Source organism: Terrapene carolina, unplaced genomic scaffold (genome assembly GCF_002925995.2).
Source record: "Terrapene carolina triunguis isolate 2854851 unplaced genomic scaffold, T_m_triunguis-2.0 Scaffold34029, whole genome shotgun sequence".
Classification (NCBI taxonomy): Eukaryota; Metazoa; Chordata; order Testudines; family Emydidae; genus Terrapene; species Terrapene triunguis.
The window spans coordinates 767,449-785,513 of record NW_020698380.1 but is presented as its reverse complement, the minus strand read 5'-3'; the positions used below and the strand labels follow the sequence as shown (position 1 = coordinate 785,513).

Below are 18,065 nucleotides of genomic sequence, written 5' to 3'. Positions count from 1 at the left end.
TTGAATGAGTTAACATCTGCAGTTTTACTTTGGGTGTTAGGATGCATTTAACTTTTTCTCAATTGACTACTGTACTGTGTTTAAAGAATGAGATCAGCAGAAACCTCAGATCTGTGTTATACAAGTTGTATGTAGGAAAAAAAATACTTCATTGGTTGTTTTGGGGGGAGCATAAAAACTATTGAATAATTTATAGCGCTCATGAACTGACTTGAGATCTAGACGGATTGTCTGGCTAGTTGTCTACGGCTAAGATGTCACAGACTATGTAATGTGTTACTGTTTATCTCAAACTATAAAGTAATTAAAGATTTAATACTTAGGCTACTCTGAATTTCTGTTAAATATTGAACATTTTGATCACACTTTATATTAAGGTTCCATTTATAAAGGCTTAATAAATTATGAATAGATGTTTGAATAGCTAGTTAATCAATTAGAGTCCAGGTTAATAAGTGTCTTATAATCATCTATAATAACGTCTACTGATGTGCTTATAGTAGGGCTGTCAATTAATCGCAGTTAACTCACGTGATTAACTCAAAAAAATTAATCGTGATTAATCGCACTGTTAAACAATAGAATACCAATTGAAATTTATTTAATATTTTTGGATGTTTTTCTACATTTTCAAATATATTGATTTCTATTACAACACAGAATACAAAGTGTACAGTGCTCACTTTATATTATTATTTTTTATTACAAATATTTGCACTGTAAATATGATAAACAAAAGAAATAGTATTTTTCAGTTCATCTCATACAAGTATTGTAGTGTAATCTCTTTATCATGAAAAAAGTAACAGAGGGTCCTGTGGCACCTTTAAGACTAACAGGACCCTCTATTACTTTTTACAGATTCAGACTAACACGGCTACCCCTCTGATACTTTATCATGAAAGTGTAACTTACAAATATAGATTTTTTTTGTTTTGTTACATAACTGCACTCAAAAACAAAACAATGTAAAATGTAGAGCCTAAAAGTCCACTCAGTCCTACTTCAGCCAATCGCTCAGACAAACAAGTTTGGTTAAAATTTGCAGGAGATAAAGCTGCCCAGTTCTTGTTTACAATGTCACCGGAAAGGGAGAACAGGTGTTCCCATGGCACTGTTGTAGCCGGCATCGCAAGATATTTACGTCCCAGTTGCACTAAAGATTCATATGTCCCTTCATGCTTCAACCGCCATTCCACAGGACATGTGTCCATGCTCGATAACGAATCAAAGCAGAGCGGACCAACACATGTTCATTTTTATCATCTGAGTCAGCAGAAGGTTGATTTTCTTTTTTGGTGGTTTGAGTTCTGTAGTTTCCGCATCTGAGTGTTGCTCTTTTAAGACTTCTGAAAGCATGCACCACACCTCATCCCTCTCAGATTTTCGACGGCACTTCAGATTCTTAAACCTTGGGTCGAGTGCTGTAGCTAATTTTAGAAATCTCACATTGGTACCTTCTTTATGTTTTGTCAAATCTGCAGTGAAAGTGTTTCTTAAAACGAACATGTGCTGGGTCATCCTCCGAGACTGCTATAACATAAAATATATGGCAAAATGCAGATAAAACAGAACAGGATACATACAATTCTCCCCCGAGGAATTCAGTCACAAATTTAATTAATGCATTATTATTGTATTAAGTGAATTGAAAAATACGATTTCTTTTGTTTTTTTACAGTGCAAGTATTTGTAATAAAAAATGAATATAAAGTGAGCACTGTACACTTTGTATTCTGTGTTGTAATTGAAATCAATATATTTGAAAATGTAGAAAACATCCAAAAATATTTAAATAAATGGTATTCTATTATTGTTTAACAGAGCGATTAATTGCGATTAATTTTGTAATTGGTTGACAGCCCTAACTTATAGCGATGTATAACACATGGTACTCATGTATATATCATGCTTATGGCATCTATTACTCATTTGTTAACCCCTTATAAGCTATTTATAAATTTACTCTTAATAAAAATATGACATTTTTTCTTAAGTGACTGTTTCTGTCTAGTAATAGTATGTGATGTGGATTCCTGGGTAGTAAACAGAACACAGGCATTTTTTCTTATTTAATCTGGATTGTAAATGTGTTCTGGAGGGCACAATCCCCTGGTATTCACTATTTTACAATTTTTAAAGGGATTCCTTCAAAATTGTTCATTTCTATGTAGGCAAAATATATTTTTCTGTTTTAAAGCTGCCATAAAGTTAAGTTCCAGGAGAAATCACAGGATATGGAGTAATATTTTTTAAAAAAAAATAAGCAATATTAAAATATACATTTTGTTGTTTGACTACTTTATCTTTATTTGCTTTGTTTTTGCTCTTTAGGAAGAAGTTCATAAGTATGTACAGATGATGGGTGGCCGTGTATACAGAGATCTCAATGCATCAGTAACTCATCTTATAGCTGGAGAAGTTGGCAGCAAGAAATATTTAGTGGCTGCTGCTCTGAAGAAACCCGTATTGCTTCCCACTTGGGTAAAAGCATTGTGGGAGAAGTCGCAACAAGGGTAAAAGAACCACTTTTTGTATTAGGAAATATTAAATCTTGTACTGGTTCTAGACTATATTTATTCCTTTGGAGTTGTGTTGGAAAATGATCTGTCTTATTTTCTTTCTTTTCCCCCCCCTTCAGTATGGTTAGATACACAGATATAAGCATGGAAGACTTCATATGTCCTTTATTTCGTGGCTGTACAATCTGTGTAACTGGCTTAAGTAGTGTGGACAGGAAGGAGGTCCAGCGTCTCACTACTGAGCATGGTGGTCAATACACAGGGCAGCTCAAGATGAATGAGTGCACCCACCTCATTGTTCAAGAGCCAAAAGGTAGATATTCTTTAATCAATTTAAGTTTGAAGGGACAACTTAGCGTAAAGCTATGCATGTGAATAAGTGTTTGGAAAATCAGGGCCTAGGTCTGTATCTGTTTCATTATGCTGTTGTTATTGCCAGTGCTGTTACGATAAATATTATATGCAAGAAGAGTGATACAGAGTGTTCTTAAGGGAAGGTGGAAAGGAGAACAAAGGGACACACAAGCAGAGACCCAAACGCTATCAGAGAAGGGAAGGGGAGAGGCCTACAGAAAAGAAAAAATAGAATCTAAACTAAATTTTGGTGAAATTAGGAGATTTAGGAATTTTAATGATGATATTAATTGGATTACAAATAAACTTGAAGATAAAATTTTCCCACTAAAATTTCTGAGTTTCCTCTTACTAAAATAAAATTAAAGCACTACTTTGTTCTTTGTAGTTTTGTTTGAGACACGATGGACAGAATTTTAAAATTTCCTCCCTACTTTTCCCAGGCAATTACTTTGTGATTTCTCTTTTTCCCCTCTTGAAGCCCCAAAATCTTGTTATGGCAATTCTGTCTCTGGCCAAAGAGTTTGGCGTAGCTCCTTCAGTGGGACTGTCAGCTCTGCAGAACAATGTGAGGCATTTTCGTCACTGGGTCTGAATGCTCGAGTGCTCAGATACCAGAATGATGAAAGCAGTATAAACACCTGTATAGACACTTCCAAAACACATCAGTCTGGAATTTGTGAGCCAAGTAAGACTAAAATCTGATTGCAACATGACAGAATGTGCTAATGCTGACTACCCCGTTTGATTTTTTATTTTTTTAATTTAAGACAGTTATAAACAGCTCATTGTAGATGAGATTAACATTGTTGGTAGCTCAGCCAACCATATATTTTAATTTTCCATACACAATACAATCATATTGGTTAAAAGGTTACGAAAGTTTTAACCTTTGATGTTTTGCAACTTTGATGTCACAGCTGTGAAATATATCCCCTTGATAACATGGTCACAAGATGACTTTTTTGCTAGCTGACAGTTGCTTTCCATTTTAAGTATGTGAATAAAAGTATGCATTTGCTTTTATATATAATATATTATAAAAACACATAGTTTTTAGGCCGTAAAGTCATGAGTTCAAATTCCATAGCAGAACTTTGGACTAATGTCTAATGTTAGCACTGCAATGAAGTACAGATGAACTATAAAACTGATATTTTTATAGCATCCTGTAAGAGGTAAGTATATTAATCATTAATATTGCTTAGTATGATTATTGTTTAGTAGTATTGCTGTTCATCTGTATCTGACATCTAGCAGTTCCTTCTGCCAATTTCTTGTTGCAGTTCAGATGGAAGTTTAAGATCTCATGGCAGTTTTCAAAACAGAAAACCTAACAGATAAAAACAGAACCTAATGTGTTAGAATTATTTGGCTAGTGTGCTTGCACTAGCATACCTAACACTGCTTTTAAAGCAAATTAGGATAGCTTGATTATGAAAGCTGTACTATAAAATCAACAAATAATATTTTATATCATAGGCAATAGTGCTGTCAGAGGAACCAAATTACATTGATACAGCTTTAGTGAATTTGATGTAAACTGCCACTTGGAAAAGCCCTTAGGTATTTGAGAATGTATTGGTAATTACCACCTCCAAATGCAGGTTTTGTTTTAACTTTTTTGATTTTGCAATGTGTGGTCATTCATTCAGAATTGTCACTTTTTGGAGCATTAGCCTTTTATTGATTGTGATTTGTCTTTATATAAAGGCCAGAAATATGAATGTGCCAAAAAATGGAATGTGCAGTGTGTGTCCATCCAGTGGTTTTTTGACAGTATTGAGAACGGTTTCTGCCAGGATGAGGCAATGTATAAGACAGAGTCTGTACAAAAGCAAAATACCACACCCAGTACATCAACTCCTACTAGCCAAGCCAGCAAACCTGACAGTAAGTATGACATCTCAGTATACTGAGTGAGTTGATGAAATTTCAGTTAAGGGAAAGGAAATGTTTCAGTTGAGTGGGCTGCTACCGACTCTAACTGCACTAAAATTTTGGTAATGAGGCCCTGATCCTGAAAACGCATGCTTAAATTTAAGTACATGGGTTTATTCACATGCTTGAAGTTAAGTAAGAGTGTGTGTGTGTGTGTGTGTGTTTTTGCAGGGTCAGGGCCCAATTCTTTCTTTCTTTCTTTCTTTGCTCCTCTTAGGAGCATTAGAGGGCAACAACCAAGAGCAGACTGTGTTCATATCAAATGTAAATACATCTAATTTAGTAGATGGCCACAAAGCTTATTGAGCAGAATAAGTTTTCAGAAACTGTTCTCCCACATCTTAAGGCTGACAGTTCTTCTGGAGAAAGAGGAACATGAGTTCTGTGTAAAAACCATTGCTAATAATGAGAGCATACTGAATTTTGTTGTAATGAAACCCTACATTTTAACAGAGGCTAGACTATGCATTATCGTGGTTTTCAGGTTTTGTCTTCCTTATTAGCATGGCAAAATCATATTTGACAGTCATACATTCTGTTTGGTTAAGCATTGGGGAGACTAACTTATTTTCCTTTTTTTTTTTATTTTAACTTTTATTTAAAGGTCGTACCCTTTCAGATGTCAGCCACATTTCCAATATCAGTTTGAATGGCATTAATGAAACTGCATGTAGCTCTGCTATGAACAGCAGGTTGGATCCTCCTCCTGATGATCTGGAAAATTTGGATATCAGTTCTTTTCAAGCCCCTGATGATTTACTAGATGGGTGTCGAGTAAGTTTAACAATGTACAATTCTGAAATGACCAGTTATCCTTTGGATGCAGCTAGTCTTGGTCTCCTGTAGTTATTGCTACAGTAAAATGTAGTCCCACTCCCAGCACAAAGATATAATCTATTTCAAGATAAACCAAACTAGATTGTTTATAATGTATTGGGGTACTGGAAAAAGTGTCTTCAAATTGGAGTTGGATAAGATGTGAAGCAGTATTGGCAACTTTATTTAATGGAAAATATTTTATTGGCATTTCCTTCTGTTAGTGGAAAGTTGAGTTGTGCAAGACAAAGTCACAAGATGAGCATCGAGGATGGAATAATTTCTTTGTTTTTTTTGCAATTTTTCATAAGCTAAAACTTGTGTGTTTGTATGTTTCTTTGGTTGGGTAATGAATGGTATCAAAATACAACTACTTCAACCAAAAATATCTTACCCTGTTCTTTTCTTTCTCCTTGCAGATTTATCTCTGTGGCTTCAGTGGCAGGAAGTTAGATAAAATGAGAAGGCTTATTAACTGTGGTGGTGGTGTTCGATTTAATCAGCTCAATGAAGATGTCACCCATGTTATTGTGGGAGAATATAATGATGAACTGAAGCAGTTTTTGAACAAGACTACTCACAGGTTCTGATAACTATGTTGCTTAAAAGACACTTCTATAATCATGTTTCCTCTTGTAAACAAAGAAAACACGTATTGATTAAACTTTTTTTTGGACTGAATAGCTGTGTATACTGTAGAGATAAAAATTGTAAAGACCATTAAGTTGTGGTCACTAATCAACAATATTTTACCCCTGGGAATAGTGTTTTTTAGGTAGCGTATCTCCTCACATTCAACAGAAAAAAATTATTAGCCGAGGAGGATTATATGAAAATTCTAGAAACCTTCAATATTTGTGATAAATTACATTTTTCTTGGAAAATGTGTAAAAATCCATATTCTCAAACTTTGAAATATTTAAAAAAAAATGCTAAAGGCTGCAGTGTGGATGCAACTCAAACTTTTTTGTTTTAACTGGAGTCAGATGAGTGTCACAAACTTCATACAGAAACACAATTGTACTTGTAGAGTGAGCAGTGTCTGAGAGAAAAAAAAACATGGGTTAAAATGGTTTTGAGAGCCATCTTACCTGTGTGTGTGTGTGTGTGTGTGTGTGTGTTGGTTTGTTGGTTTGTAATATAAAAAATAATTTTATTTTATAGGCCTCATGCAGTGACAGCAAAATGGTTGCTGGAGTGCTTTGGTAAGGGTTACTTACTTCCAGTGGAGCAGTATATCCCTCTGAACTACCAGCCAATAGAAAATACAATTTTGGAGCAACCTGGAATTAAGCGAACTGTTCCCAAAAGTAATAGTCTCACAAAAAAAGAAGCTGTGAAGCTTGTACAGCACCAGAAAGCAGATGAAGATGACCTCCTCTCTCAATATGTGAATAATGATTCCACATTAAGTAAGTTCTGGTCCAAGCACTTCATAAAAAGACAAAATTTATGTATAGCTCTTATGAAAAGCTTGTGGTGCTATCTACAAAGATGGACATAAAAAAAATGTAGTTACCTGATTTTAATCATATGTAAAGAAATTGCAATTCATACTCTGTAGCATGTACATTTTTTAAACTTTCACATGGTTTGTATATTAATTTCCCTATTGTACTTAAGAAAACAATATAAATTAGATGTAAACATGCCTCATATTGAACAGTTTGTAAATGAAATCTAAAACCTTGGGTTCCAGTACTGCATTGTTTTCAATTAATAACTAACAGGATGGTTGAAACTAATTTTCTCCCTTACATCCCTGTATGTGAAATTTTCATCAAGTGGTTATTTTTTCTTTTTTAGTTGAAGTTGAAAAGCTAGAAACTGGTCACTTCAGTGATGCTGCTCATATTACCATTCAAGAAGAGAAGCAGTCCTCTATCTGTCATAGTTCACTGACACAGACTTCTACAGTGGTTGAAGAAGGCTTATTCGGCAGAAAAAGGTTCCTTCTTTTGGGTTTTGGTGAAGAGGATGAGTCCTGCATTGTAGAAATTATAAAGGAGAATGCTGGGAAAGTTCTACCTCCTCAAAACAGAGCAATTGGAGACTATGCTGTGGTTCCTTTACTGGGATGCAAGGTGGAGTCAACTGTAGGAGATGTTGTTACAAACACATGGCTGGTAAGGGGATACTGTAGTGCTATGACCAAACAAATATTAGTGTTAGAAATCTAGAAACTGAAAACTTATTGATGGTTATATTTGCATTAGAACAGAGGTTTTAGCTTTGTTTAATTAGTGTACACCAAATTAAGAGAGTGCTTTAATGCACCTCTTCTTTATAGGCATGTCTTTTACCTGTCTCATTTATTTCTTCCTGCTTTATTAAATCAGATTCTGACTTAGTGGCACAAAGACTTTGTACACAAGATTCTGCTCTTGTTGTCTGCATAATAGAGTTATGAAGAGAGAGCTGGGTGCAGTTAAGTTATGAATGACATTTCTGTTTTAACATCTGATAGTGAGCTATCTTTTTTTCTCTTGCCCCACACTTCCCCATATTTCTCTAATAACATATGTAGCTGTATCTGGGTGATGCAATTGCAGGCTGACATTATAGCTCAGATGGTCAAACATTTACATATGTTGACCTAGATAATTCTTATCACCTGGACTAATTTGGTGTTTTTCATTATTAGATAATTAACTGTGAAATAAAACCTATGCTAACCCTTATATTGGGTTTTAAAATGTTTTAAAGCAGTAGTCGTTGGAAAAATAGGAATTCAGGAAGCTTGAATCTTAATGTGAATTTAACTGAAACTTTCTGGATCTTTTAAGGAATGTATCTGATCACATATAGAGTAATACATGTTCTACTTTGAACTTGAGGCACAAAGACAAAGAATGTCTTGCTGTTGATTCCATAAATGCTGTAGTACAATGGCTGAAATAATGTTTGTCAAATTCATTTCTCTTGGCTTGGTTCTCATTTTCATTTATTTCATCATTTTTAAGATTATGTGTGTAGAACAGCAGCTCCTTTTAAACCCTCAGTCCAACCCACTTTTCACCCCAGTATCAGTAATGGAAGGAAGCACTCCTCTGGAAGACTGTGTGCTGTCTTTCAGCCAGTTTACTGGTGCAGAGAGAGACTCCCTGGTGTTCTTGGCAGGTCTTCTTGGAGCAAGGTATGGAGTCTGTTGCCACTTATGTTCATTTTCTGGCATCTAAAAATTTTTCAAGTGTTTAGTCACATTAGAGAAAAAATTAGAAAAAAACTTAGTTTGGAGTTAAAATTTGTTCTAGACTTCTTTTGGATTTTATTCATTTGTGAAAACTAATGTTGAAACATTGTGATCTATTATTTGGTTCTGTATTTCCCCCCTTGTTTGTCATTACACCTTCTAGAGACAGTGTCATTAAGTGTTCAAATATTTGTGTATGTCACTAGTGAATATCTGTTCTAAAAAATGACTTCTAAAAGGTGGGAGGGGGGGAAGAAAGACTATGGACAACTACAAATGTCCCACTTACTTGGTCAGTGATTTTCATGGAGTTTGCTCATTGTACAGGTAAAATCTTTTTTCTCCCTAGTTGCCAGCCGTACAAACTCAGCCTGGGATATAGAAATTCAGCTGAAGTTTTTGGCTTGTGCATTGTCACCCGTTTAGAAAAATAATCTGTAGCCAACTCTACCCCCATTACAGTTAAAAATGTGCACCACATTGTCTTTAGTGGAGTTGCTCAAGTGTAAGTGAGGGACGAATATGGCCTGGCTTTCGGAAGTTAGTTAATAGTTCTATTTATGATACCCAAGCAAGACTAGAACCCAACTCACTCTTCCATGCCTTTGTTGGCTCCACAGTGCTAATAGGAACAGTCTAAACAATGACTATGTTTTTGAATGGTTACTTATATACACTTATTTCAGAGTCCAGGAATTCTTTGTGCGAAGAGCCAACCCAAAGAAAGGAATGTGTGCCAGCACCCACCTAGTGGTCAAAGAGCCAGATGGTTCTAAGTATGAAGCAGCAAAGAAATGGAATTTACCTGCAGTCACTATGGCTTGGCTCTTGCAATCTGCAAGGACAGGAAAGAAAGCAGATGAAAGCAAGTTCCCAGTTGAAAATGTTAACACTGGAGGTTGGTTGTCTTTTATGTTTTCTCGTTTATTTTAGTATACGTTAATCATGTCATGATACACTGCATTGCACTGTTGTTAAGAGAAATTTTTGAGTATAAGCTGATTTCTAATACTTAGGACCTTAAACTATTAAAACCAAAAGACTTTTCAGCTTATAATTTACTTTTCACTAGTTAAGATGTTTACTTTCAGCCTATCACTAAGCTGAGACTGTAAAGGCTAGTCATTTCCACTTGTTTATAGTCCGTGGTCCAGATCTTTAGCTGGGGTAAATCACTGTGTAGCTTTATTGAAGTCAATGGAGCTATGCTGATTTATATCAACTGAGGATCTAGCCCAATGTCTAGTTATTTCCACTTTCTGGTTTACACTCCCTTACATGATACTGTTGTGTTAAGTTGTAAAACACTCTGGAAGAGTGTTTTTAAATCTAATTAAAAACTGTTTTACAAGAGAAGGAAAGTTCTATAAAATGTTTTTCTAAACAAAACGAACTTTAAATTACTTGACAGTGCCCCTTTTAGAATTGAGAAGCAAACTGGACTGATTAATACTGAATACCAGTTAACTCACTAGTTCTTACCAATGCATTTGTGGGCTGCATAAATTTGCAGTGATTAAAAACATACCTGCAATACTGCATTCAGCTCTGGGCACCTCAGTGCCAGAAAGATCTTGACAGGTTGAGTAGGAATTCAGAGAAAAGCAACAAAATGATTAAGGGACTGGAAGGAATGATTTTATGTAAAACCAATTATATATGTTTGACCAAAAGATAATTCAGACTACAAGTCATACTTATGTACGGGTATTCGAAATGTGTAAACTCCAAGGGCCAACGTCTGTTGACTTGAATGAGATCAAGATTTGGCCAAAAGAGGGAAAAGAATTTAACAGGGTGGCCTAAGCAAGTGTAATTAGTAGGTAATGGAATGAAACTGAGCAAAGGAAAACCAGGCTGAAAATGCGGGGAAAAAATCCTAACTTTGAGGGGGGGGTTATTTAATATTTGTATTAGAGTAGAAACCAGAGGGACTAAACTGGCTTGAGGAGCTGTAATACTCGACTCTGTACAGTTGTAGAGTTTAAGACCACAAGGGACCACCAGGTAGTCTGACCTGCTATGGATCACAGGCCACCAACACCACCCAGCACTATGAAGTCCGTGCTTCAAAAAGCGTACAATTAAATATAAAATGTGAGTCTTCTAGAGGATGTATTAGAAGCCCTATTACTGGAGCCATTTAAAAGCTGAGTTGGCAAAGAGGTGTAGAATAATACAGCAGAGAAAAGTTGGCAACATGATGGACTAGATTGCCTAACACAGGGGTCAGCAACCTTCGGCATGCGGCCCATCAGGGTAATCCGCTGGCGGGCCACGAGACATTTTGTTTACATTGACCGTCTGCAGGCACGGCCCCCCGCAGCTCTCAGTGGCCACGGTTCACCGTTCCCGGCCAATGGGAGCTGCGGGAAGCGGCAACCAGCACGTCCCTGCGGCCCGCACCGCTTCCCACAGCTCCCGAACCACAAATATCTCGTGGCGCGCCAGTGGATTACCCTAATGGGCCGCGTGCCGAAGATTGCAGACCCCTGGCCTAACAAATCTTTTCCATCTCTGATTTCTCAGATGCCTCAGCTTTACCCAGTGCTGATTAGTAGTATTTATGCCATTAGCATTTTGTCTATAGTGAGGCTGCTGATCATTAAAGAGAAAACAGGTGAGTTGTTGTAGCTTTTCAGCAGTGTCATAATTAAATGTTCCTGTTCTTGGTTTAATACTTTAAAATTCACTGAAGCACAAGACAATATGAGAGAGACAAAGGTTACTCTATTTAAGGACTAGCACAGTAATAATGTGGTATAGCACAAGCACTAGTGTAGAAAATAGGAACTTAAAAGCAAAAACCCTCCCTTCATTTTACAGCATACGTAGAAGAACAAAATATTAGATAAATAAAATCCTTAGCATAATGCAAGTATCTGCACATTTACATTAAGGATAAAAATGATGGTGCTTAATTATAATTTTCTTTATTTCATTTAAGATAAAGAAGAGAGTTTCATAAGTCAGCCCAACAAGACAGAGACAACTATAATGTCTTCAGATATACCAGACCATCCTAGCAATCTCCTTGAAACTGGGAAGAAAACAGCTGTGACACCTCTTGATGTGAACCGGTTCCACAGTAAAGCTTTCCATAGTGTGATCTCGCACCATATTGGGCAAAAGCCAACCCTTCCTGCAGAAGGAAGACTACTCCAGAAAGAACCATCTTTACACCTTGACACACCATCCAAATTTCTTTCCAAAGATAAGCTCTTCAAGCCTTCATTCGATGTAAAGGTAAACTCCTTTGCAAGTTTCTAAACCAGTAGTGCCAGCAGGGTCATATGTGTGTGAATGAAAAAGGCACAAAAAACCCCTATGCTAACCCTTTGTAAAGAGTGCGTATTAATACCACACAAATAAAAACACTTCTAGGCTTTTTAGTTTGGCAGGCAGTTCAGAAAATTCATGTGTTCTAAGGGACAGGGGTTATTAGAATTGACACCTGAAGCATATAAAAATAATTAAAGCATGAACGTTTTTAGAAATAGATATTATAGCACTGTTAACAAAGCCCCAATGTGCCTATTGCAACATATACCAGAGGGTCCTAAAGCAATGACATACGTTACATAGTCTGTGTTGCTTTTTAAAAACAGAGTGAAACTTTAGTAGAAGAGTTATAGTTTTTTGCAAACTATCATAAACAGTCTGTATTTGGCCCATAGTGAAATAGTTTCCCGGTGGACTGTGTACACTTTTAAACTTGTACATGAATATTGTAGGATGAGCAAGAAAGCTTATTTCCTTGTAACATTATTCTTTGATTCTCCTTTAGAATCATAGAATATCAGGGTTGGAAGGGACCTCAGGAGGTCATCTAGTCCAACCCCCTGCTCAAAGCAGGACCAATTCCCAACTAAATCATCCCAGCCAGGGCTTTGTCAAGCCGGGCCTTAAAAACCTCCAAGGAAGGAGACTCCACCACCTCCCTAGGTAACGCATTCCAGTGCTTCACCACCCTCCTAGTGAAATAGTGTTTCCTAATATCCAACCTAGACCTCCCCCACTGCAACTTGAGACCATTGCTCCTTGTTCTGTCATCTGCCACCATTGAGAACAGCCGAGTTCCATCCTCTTTGGAACCCCCCTTCAGGTAGTTGAAGGCTGCTATCAAATCCCCCCTCATTCTTCCTTCTGGAGACTAAACAATCCCAGTTCCCTCAGCCTCTCCTCATAAGTCATGCGCTCCAGACCCCTAATCATTTTTGTTGCCCTCCGCTGGACTCTTTCCAATTTTTCCACATCCTTCTTGTAGTGTGGGGCCCAAAACTGGACACAGTACTCCAGATGAGGCCTCACCAATGTCGAATAAAGGGGAACGATCACGTCCCTCGATCTGCTGGCAATGCCCCTACTTATACAGCCCAAAATGCTGTTAGCCTTCTTGGCAACAAGAGCACATTGTTGACTCATATCCAGCTCTCGTCCACTGTGACCCCTAGGTCCTTTTCTGCAGAACTGCTACCTAGCCATTCGGTCCCTAGTCTGTAGCTGTGCATGGGATTCTTCCGTCCTAAGTGCAGGACTCTGCACTTGTCCTTGCTGAACCTCATCAGGTTTCTTTTGGCCCAATCCTCTAATTTGTCTAGGTCCCTCTGTATTCGATCCCTACCCTCTAGTGTATCTACCACGCCTCCTAGTTTAGTGTCATCGGCAAACTTGCTGAGAGTGCAGTCCACACCATCCTCCAGATCATTAATAAAGATATTAAACAAAACCGGCCCCAGGACCGACCCTTGGGGCACTCCGCTTGAAACTGGCTGCCAACTAGACATGGAGCCATTGATCACTACCCGTTGAGCCCGACGATCTAGCCAGCTTTCTATCCACCTTACAGTCCATTCATCCAGCCCATACTTCTTTAACTTGGCAGCAAGAATTGGAAAGGGTCCAGAGAAGAGCAACAAGAATGATTAAAGGTCTTGAGAACATGACCTATGAAGCAAGGCTGAAAGAATTGGGTTTGTTTAGTTTGGAAAAGAGAAGACTGAGAGGGGACATGATAGCAGTTTTCAGGTATCTAAAAGGGTGTCATAAGGAGGAGGGAGAAAACTTGTTCACCTTAGCCTCTGAGGATAGAACAAGAAGCAATGGGCTTAAACTGCAGCAAGGGAGGTCTAGGTTGGACATTAGGAAAAAGTTCCTAACTGTCAGGGTGGTTAAACACTGGAATAAATTGCCTAGGGAGGTTGTGGAATCTCCATCTCTGGAGATATTTAAGAGTAGGTTAGATAAATGTCTATCAGGGATGGTCTAGACAGTATTTGGTCCTGCCATGCGGGCAGGGGACTGGACTCGATGACCTCTCGAGGTCCCTTCCAGTCCTAGAATCTATGAATCTATAAATCTATGAATACTGTGGGAGACCGTATCAAAAGCTTTGCTAAAGTCAAGGAATAACACATCCACTGCTTTCCCCTCATCCACAGACCCAGTTATCTCATCATAGAAGGCAATTAGGGTATGTCTACACTACGAGAGTAGTTCGATTTTAGTTAAATCGAATATGTGCAATCGATATTAGAAAGTCGAACGTGTGTGTCTACACTAAGGACAGTAATTCGACTTTGTCAGTCCACACTACCAGGGAAAGCGTCGACATTGGAAGCAGTGCACTGTGGGCAGCTATCCCACAGTTCCCGCAGTCCCCGCTGCCCAGTGGAATTCTGGGTCGAGCCCCCAATGGCTTCTGGGTAAAAAATTGTGGCGAGGGTGCTTTTGGGTAACTGTCGTCATCCGTCAGTCACTACCGCCCTGCCTCCCTCCCTGAAAGCGCCGGCGGGAAATCAGTTCGCGCACTTTTTGATCAGTGACAGCGCGGACGCCACAGCACTGCGATCATGGATCCCGCTGCGACCATCGCTGCAGTTGTGGCCGTTCTCAACGCCTCGCACCTTATCATACACCTTTCCCAGAGGCAGATGCAGAGAAATCAGGCGAGGAGGCTACGGCAGCGGAGTGAGGGCCTGAAGTCGGAGAGTAGCACAGAGCTGTCAGAAACCACGACACCCAGCGCCGAGGACATCACGTTTGCAATGGGGCATGTGGATTTTGTTGAACGGCGATTCTGGGCCCGGGAAACAAGCACGGACTGGTGGGACCGCATAGTGCTTCAGGTCTGGGATGAATCCCAGTGGCTGCGAAACTTTCGCATGCGGAAGGGGACTTTCCTGGAACTTTGTGAGTTGCTGTCCCCTGCCCTGAAGCGCAAGGACACCCGCATGCGAGCAGCCCTGACTGTCCAGAAGCGAGTGGCCATAGCCCTCTGGAAGCTTGCAACGCCGGACAGCTACCGGTCAGTCGCGAACCACTTTGGCGTGGGCAAATCTACCGTGGGGGTTGTTGTCATGCAAGTAGCCAAGGCAATCGTCAAGGTACTGCTGTCAAAGGTAGTGACCCTGGGAAACGCGCAGGCCATCATAGATGGCTTCGCTGCGATGGGATTCCCAAACTGCGGTGGGGCTATAGATGGGACTCACATCCCTATCCTGGGACCGGGCCACCAGGCCAGCCAGTACATCAATAGAAAGGGGTACTTTTCAATGGTGCTGCAAGCACTGGTGGACCATCGGGGACGGTTTACAAACATCTACGTCGGATGGCCGGGCAAGGTTCATGACGCTCGCGTGTTCAGGAACTCTGGTCTGTTTAGACGGCTGCAGGAAGGTATTTACTTCCCGGACCACAAGATAACTGTTGGGGATGTGGAGATGCCTACAGTGATCCTCGGGGACCCAGCCTACCCGCTAATGCCCTGGCTCATGAAGCCCTATACTGGCGCCCTGGACACAGAAAAAGAACTGTTCAACTACCGGCTGAGCAAGTGCAGAATGGTAGTGGAGTGTGCTTTTGGCCGTCTCAAGGGGAGATGGAGAAGCTTACTCACTCGCTGTGATCTCAGCGAAACCAATATCCCCATCGTTATTGCAGCTTGCTGTGTGCTCCACAATCTGTGTGAGAGCAAGGGGGAGACCTTTATGGCGGGGTGGGAGGTTGAGGCAAATAGCCTGGCTGCTGATTACGCCCAGCCAGACAGCCGGGCGATTAGAAGAGCCCAGCGGGACGCGCTGTGCATCCGGGAGGCTTTGAAAGCCAGTTTCAAGGCTGAGCAGGGTACCCATTGACTTTTAAGTTTGTGGACACAGAAGCTGAACTTGCCCCCGTTTCTTTACCCAGTTGCCGTCGACTATCCTCTCCAATTACATACCCCCTTCACCCCCTTCCCAAAAAATAAAATCTGTTCTGTTTTGTTCATGGACACCGTTGTCTTTATTACTGTTTTCACGGGAATGTTTTAAACCTGGGACGCAGACTGTGGCGGGGAGCGGGTTTAGGGTTGTGATGCAAATGATGCTTCTAAACTCCAGGAATGACAGGCTCCGCGATGGTGGACTGGTTGTTTCAACGGAGCCTGCCAGCCCTCCTGGCCGGGACTGCGTGTATGTGTCGGCTATGTGACTGTCTTGCAGGGGGAGGAGGGTTACAGATCCCCTGCTGCGCGGCTCTGTGATCCAGGGTAAGGACCGCTGCATAAGATCTGTAACTGCCCTCCCCCGCCACCAAGTCACAGAGCAACACCACCGCCCCCACCACACAGAACATGAAAACCACCTCCCAGACTGACCAGGATAACTAGTCACTGCACTGTATATGTGCCCTGCTGCTGCACCTGCCCCCTGCTAAAGGTGACTGTCCTGTCCAATGACCAAGGCCCTTCCCCCCCCTCCAGACAGACTCCCCTCCAAAAGAAGAGGATGGAAACAGAAATGAACAGAAACGTATTCTTTATTAACAACCGCACATGGAACGGGGGGGTGAAACTTGGACGGGGTCTTGTGTGAGGCGGGTAGGAAAGGACTTTTCAAATTTTGGGGAATGAGAGCCTTCTAGTGGTAGAGCAGTCCGCAGGGGTGGAGTGAAATTTTTCCCGGCCCCTTCCACCCCTCCGTGTTTGGACTTTGGGTGAGGGGGGTATGGGACTTGGTGGCGGGGCAGGGCAGTTACAGAGAGACTGCAGCGGGGCTCTCTCCTCCTGCCTCCGGTCCTGCAGAACATCCACAAGGCGGCGGAGCGTGTCCGTTTGCTCCCTCATTAGTCCAAGCAGCGTTTGAGTAGCCTGCCTGTCCTCCTGTCGCCACCTCTCCTCCCGTTCAATGTTTGCCCGGTGCATTTGGGACAAGTTCTCCCTCCACTGTGTCTGCTGGGCTGCCTGTGCTCGGGAGCATTCCATTAGTTCAGCAAACATGTCTTCCCGTGTCCTCTTCTTCCTCCTCCTAATGTGCGCTAGCCTCTGGGCAGATGTGGCTGTGGGAATTGGAAAAAGGGAGTGAATTCCTGAGACAGAGCAATGTATCTGTGAACAGAGAACATAGTCTTTCTCTGTGAACAAGACCATGCAGAGCACCTATCACACGCGCACTGAGGACAAGGTCGAATTTTCGGCCCTCGCCTACAGTGCCTGCGGTCTTGCTGTGGCGAGCTGAGGAGCAGGGCAGGACACCGGACTTTGTCTAGATGGCAAACATGGTAAGCCGTAGACTTGTGGCCGCTTAAAACTTTAAGAGTGGCACTGGCCTCCTTTCACATAGAAAGCAATGCGAGTCTCTGCTGGCAGCAATCCTGCAAGCATGAACTCTGGCCCTGTCCCAGCCCCTCGCGGCTGTAAACCGCGTGGCTGTAAACCGGCGGTTGCAGTTCTGTAAAGGGACGGGCAAGCAGTCCCAATACTAACTTTCCCCTACCTAATTCACAGCAGGGAGTCATGCCTGACATCACCCTCCTGAAGGTCTCCGAGAGCCAGAAGGAGAAGATGCTCCGGGACAGCCTGCAGAAACCGGGGCCATTTGCTGCACTGCTGTGCAAGGCCATGATCCCGGAGTACCTGCTGGCGTTGTGGCAGGGAAACGTGTCCTACCACGGGGGGCCTAATAAGCTGTCCCTGCCCAGGAACCTGCTGATGAGGCTTGAAAAACACCTGCAGGAGGTGTATGAGGAGTTCTCCCCGGAGGATGTCGCCTCGATCCCCGGTTACATTGACCAGTTCTTGGCTTAGGTGCCCTTGGAGGGACAAATGACTGCAGGGTTTTGGGCACTATAATCATGAAGCGGACATTGTGAGATTTTTTTAAAATGGTTCGGACTATATATTGAGGCGCCCAAAGACGGAGTAATCATGATACACTTTGCACTGATTCCCCTTTTGTTTGACTTTCCTGTTTACATGTTTT

The 18,065-nt window shown here is 41.0% G+C and overlaps 1 protein-coding gene across 5 annotated transcripts in view; it reads left to right on the top strand.

The window, feature by feature from the left end:
• Positions 1-18,065, top strand: part of LOC113405151 (DNA topoisomerase 2-binding protein 1-like) — a 59,393-nt gene that overhangs the window by 4,194 nt on the left and 37,134 nt on the right. For 4 of the 5 annotated variants that reach the window (XM_026646067.1, XM_026646066.1, XM_026646069.1 and 1 more), the window contains exons 5-14: positions 2,335-2,516; positions 2,642-2,835; positions 4,590-4,769; positions 5,422-5,591; positions 6,053-6,216; positions 6,798-7,045; positions 7,440-7,759; positions 8,597-8,769; positions 9,513-9,724; positions 11,774-12,072. In XM_026646067.1, coding sequence (XP_026501852.1) covers positions 2,335-2,516; positions 2,642-2,835; positions 4,590-4,769; positions 5,422-5,591; positions 6,053-6,216; positions 6,798-7,045; positions 7,440-7,759; positions 8,597-8,769; positions 9,513-9,724; positions 11,774-12,072 — 2,142 coding nt within the window. The remainder of the gene's footprint in view (positions 1-2,334; positions 2,517-2,641; positions 2,836-4,589; positions 4,770-5,421; positions 5,592-6,052; positions 6,217-6,797; positions 7,046-7,439; positions 7,760-8,596; positions 8,770-9,512; positions 9,725-11,773; positions 12,073-18,065) is intronic. The other variant, XM_026646068.1, reaches the window with a different exon arrangement.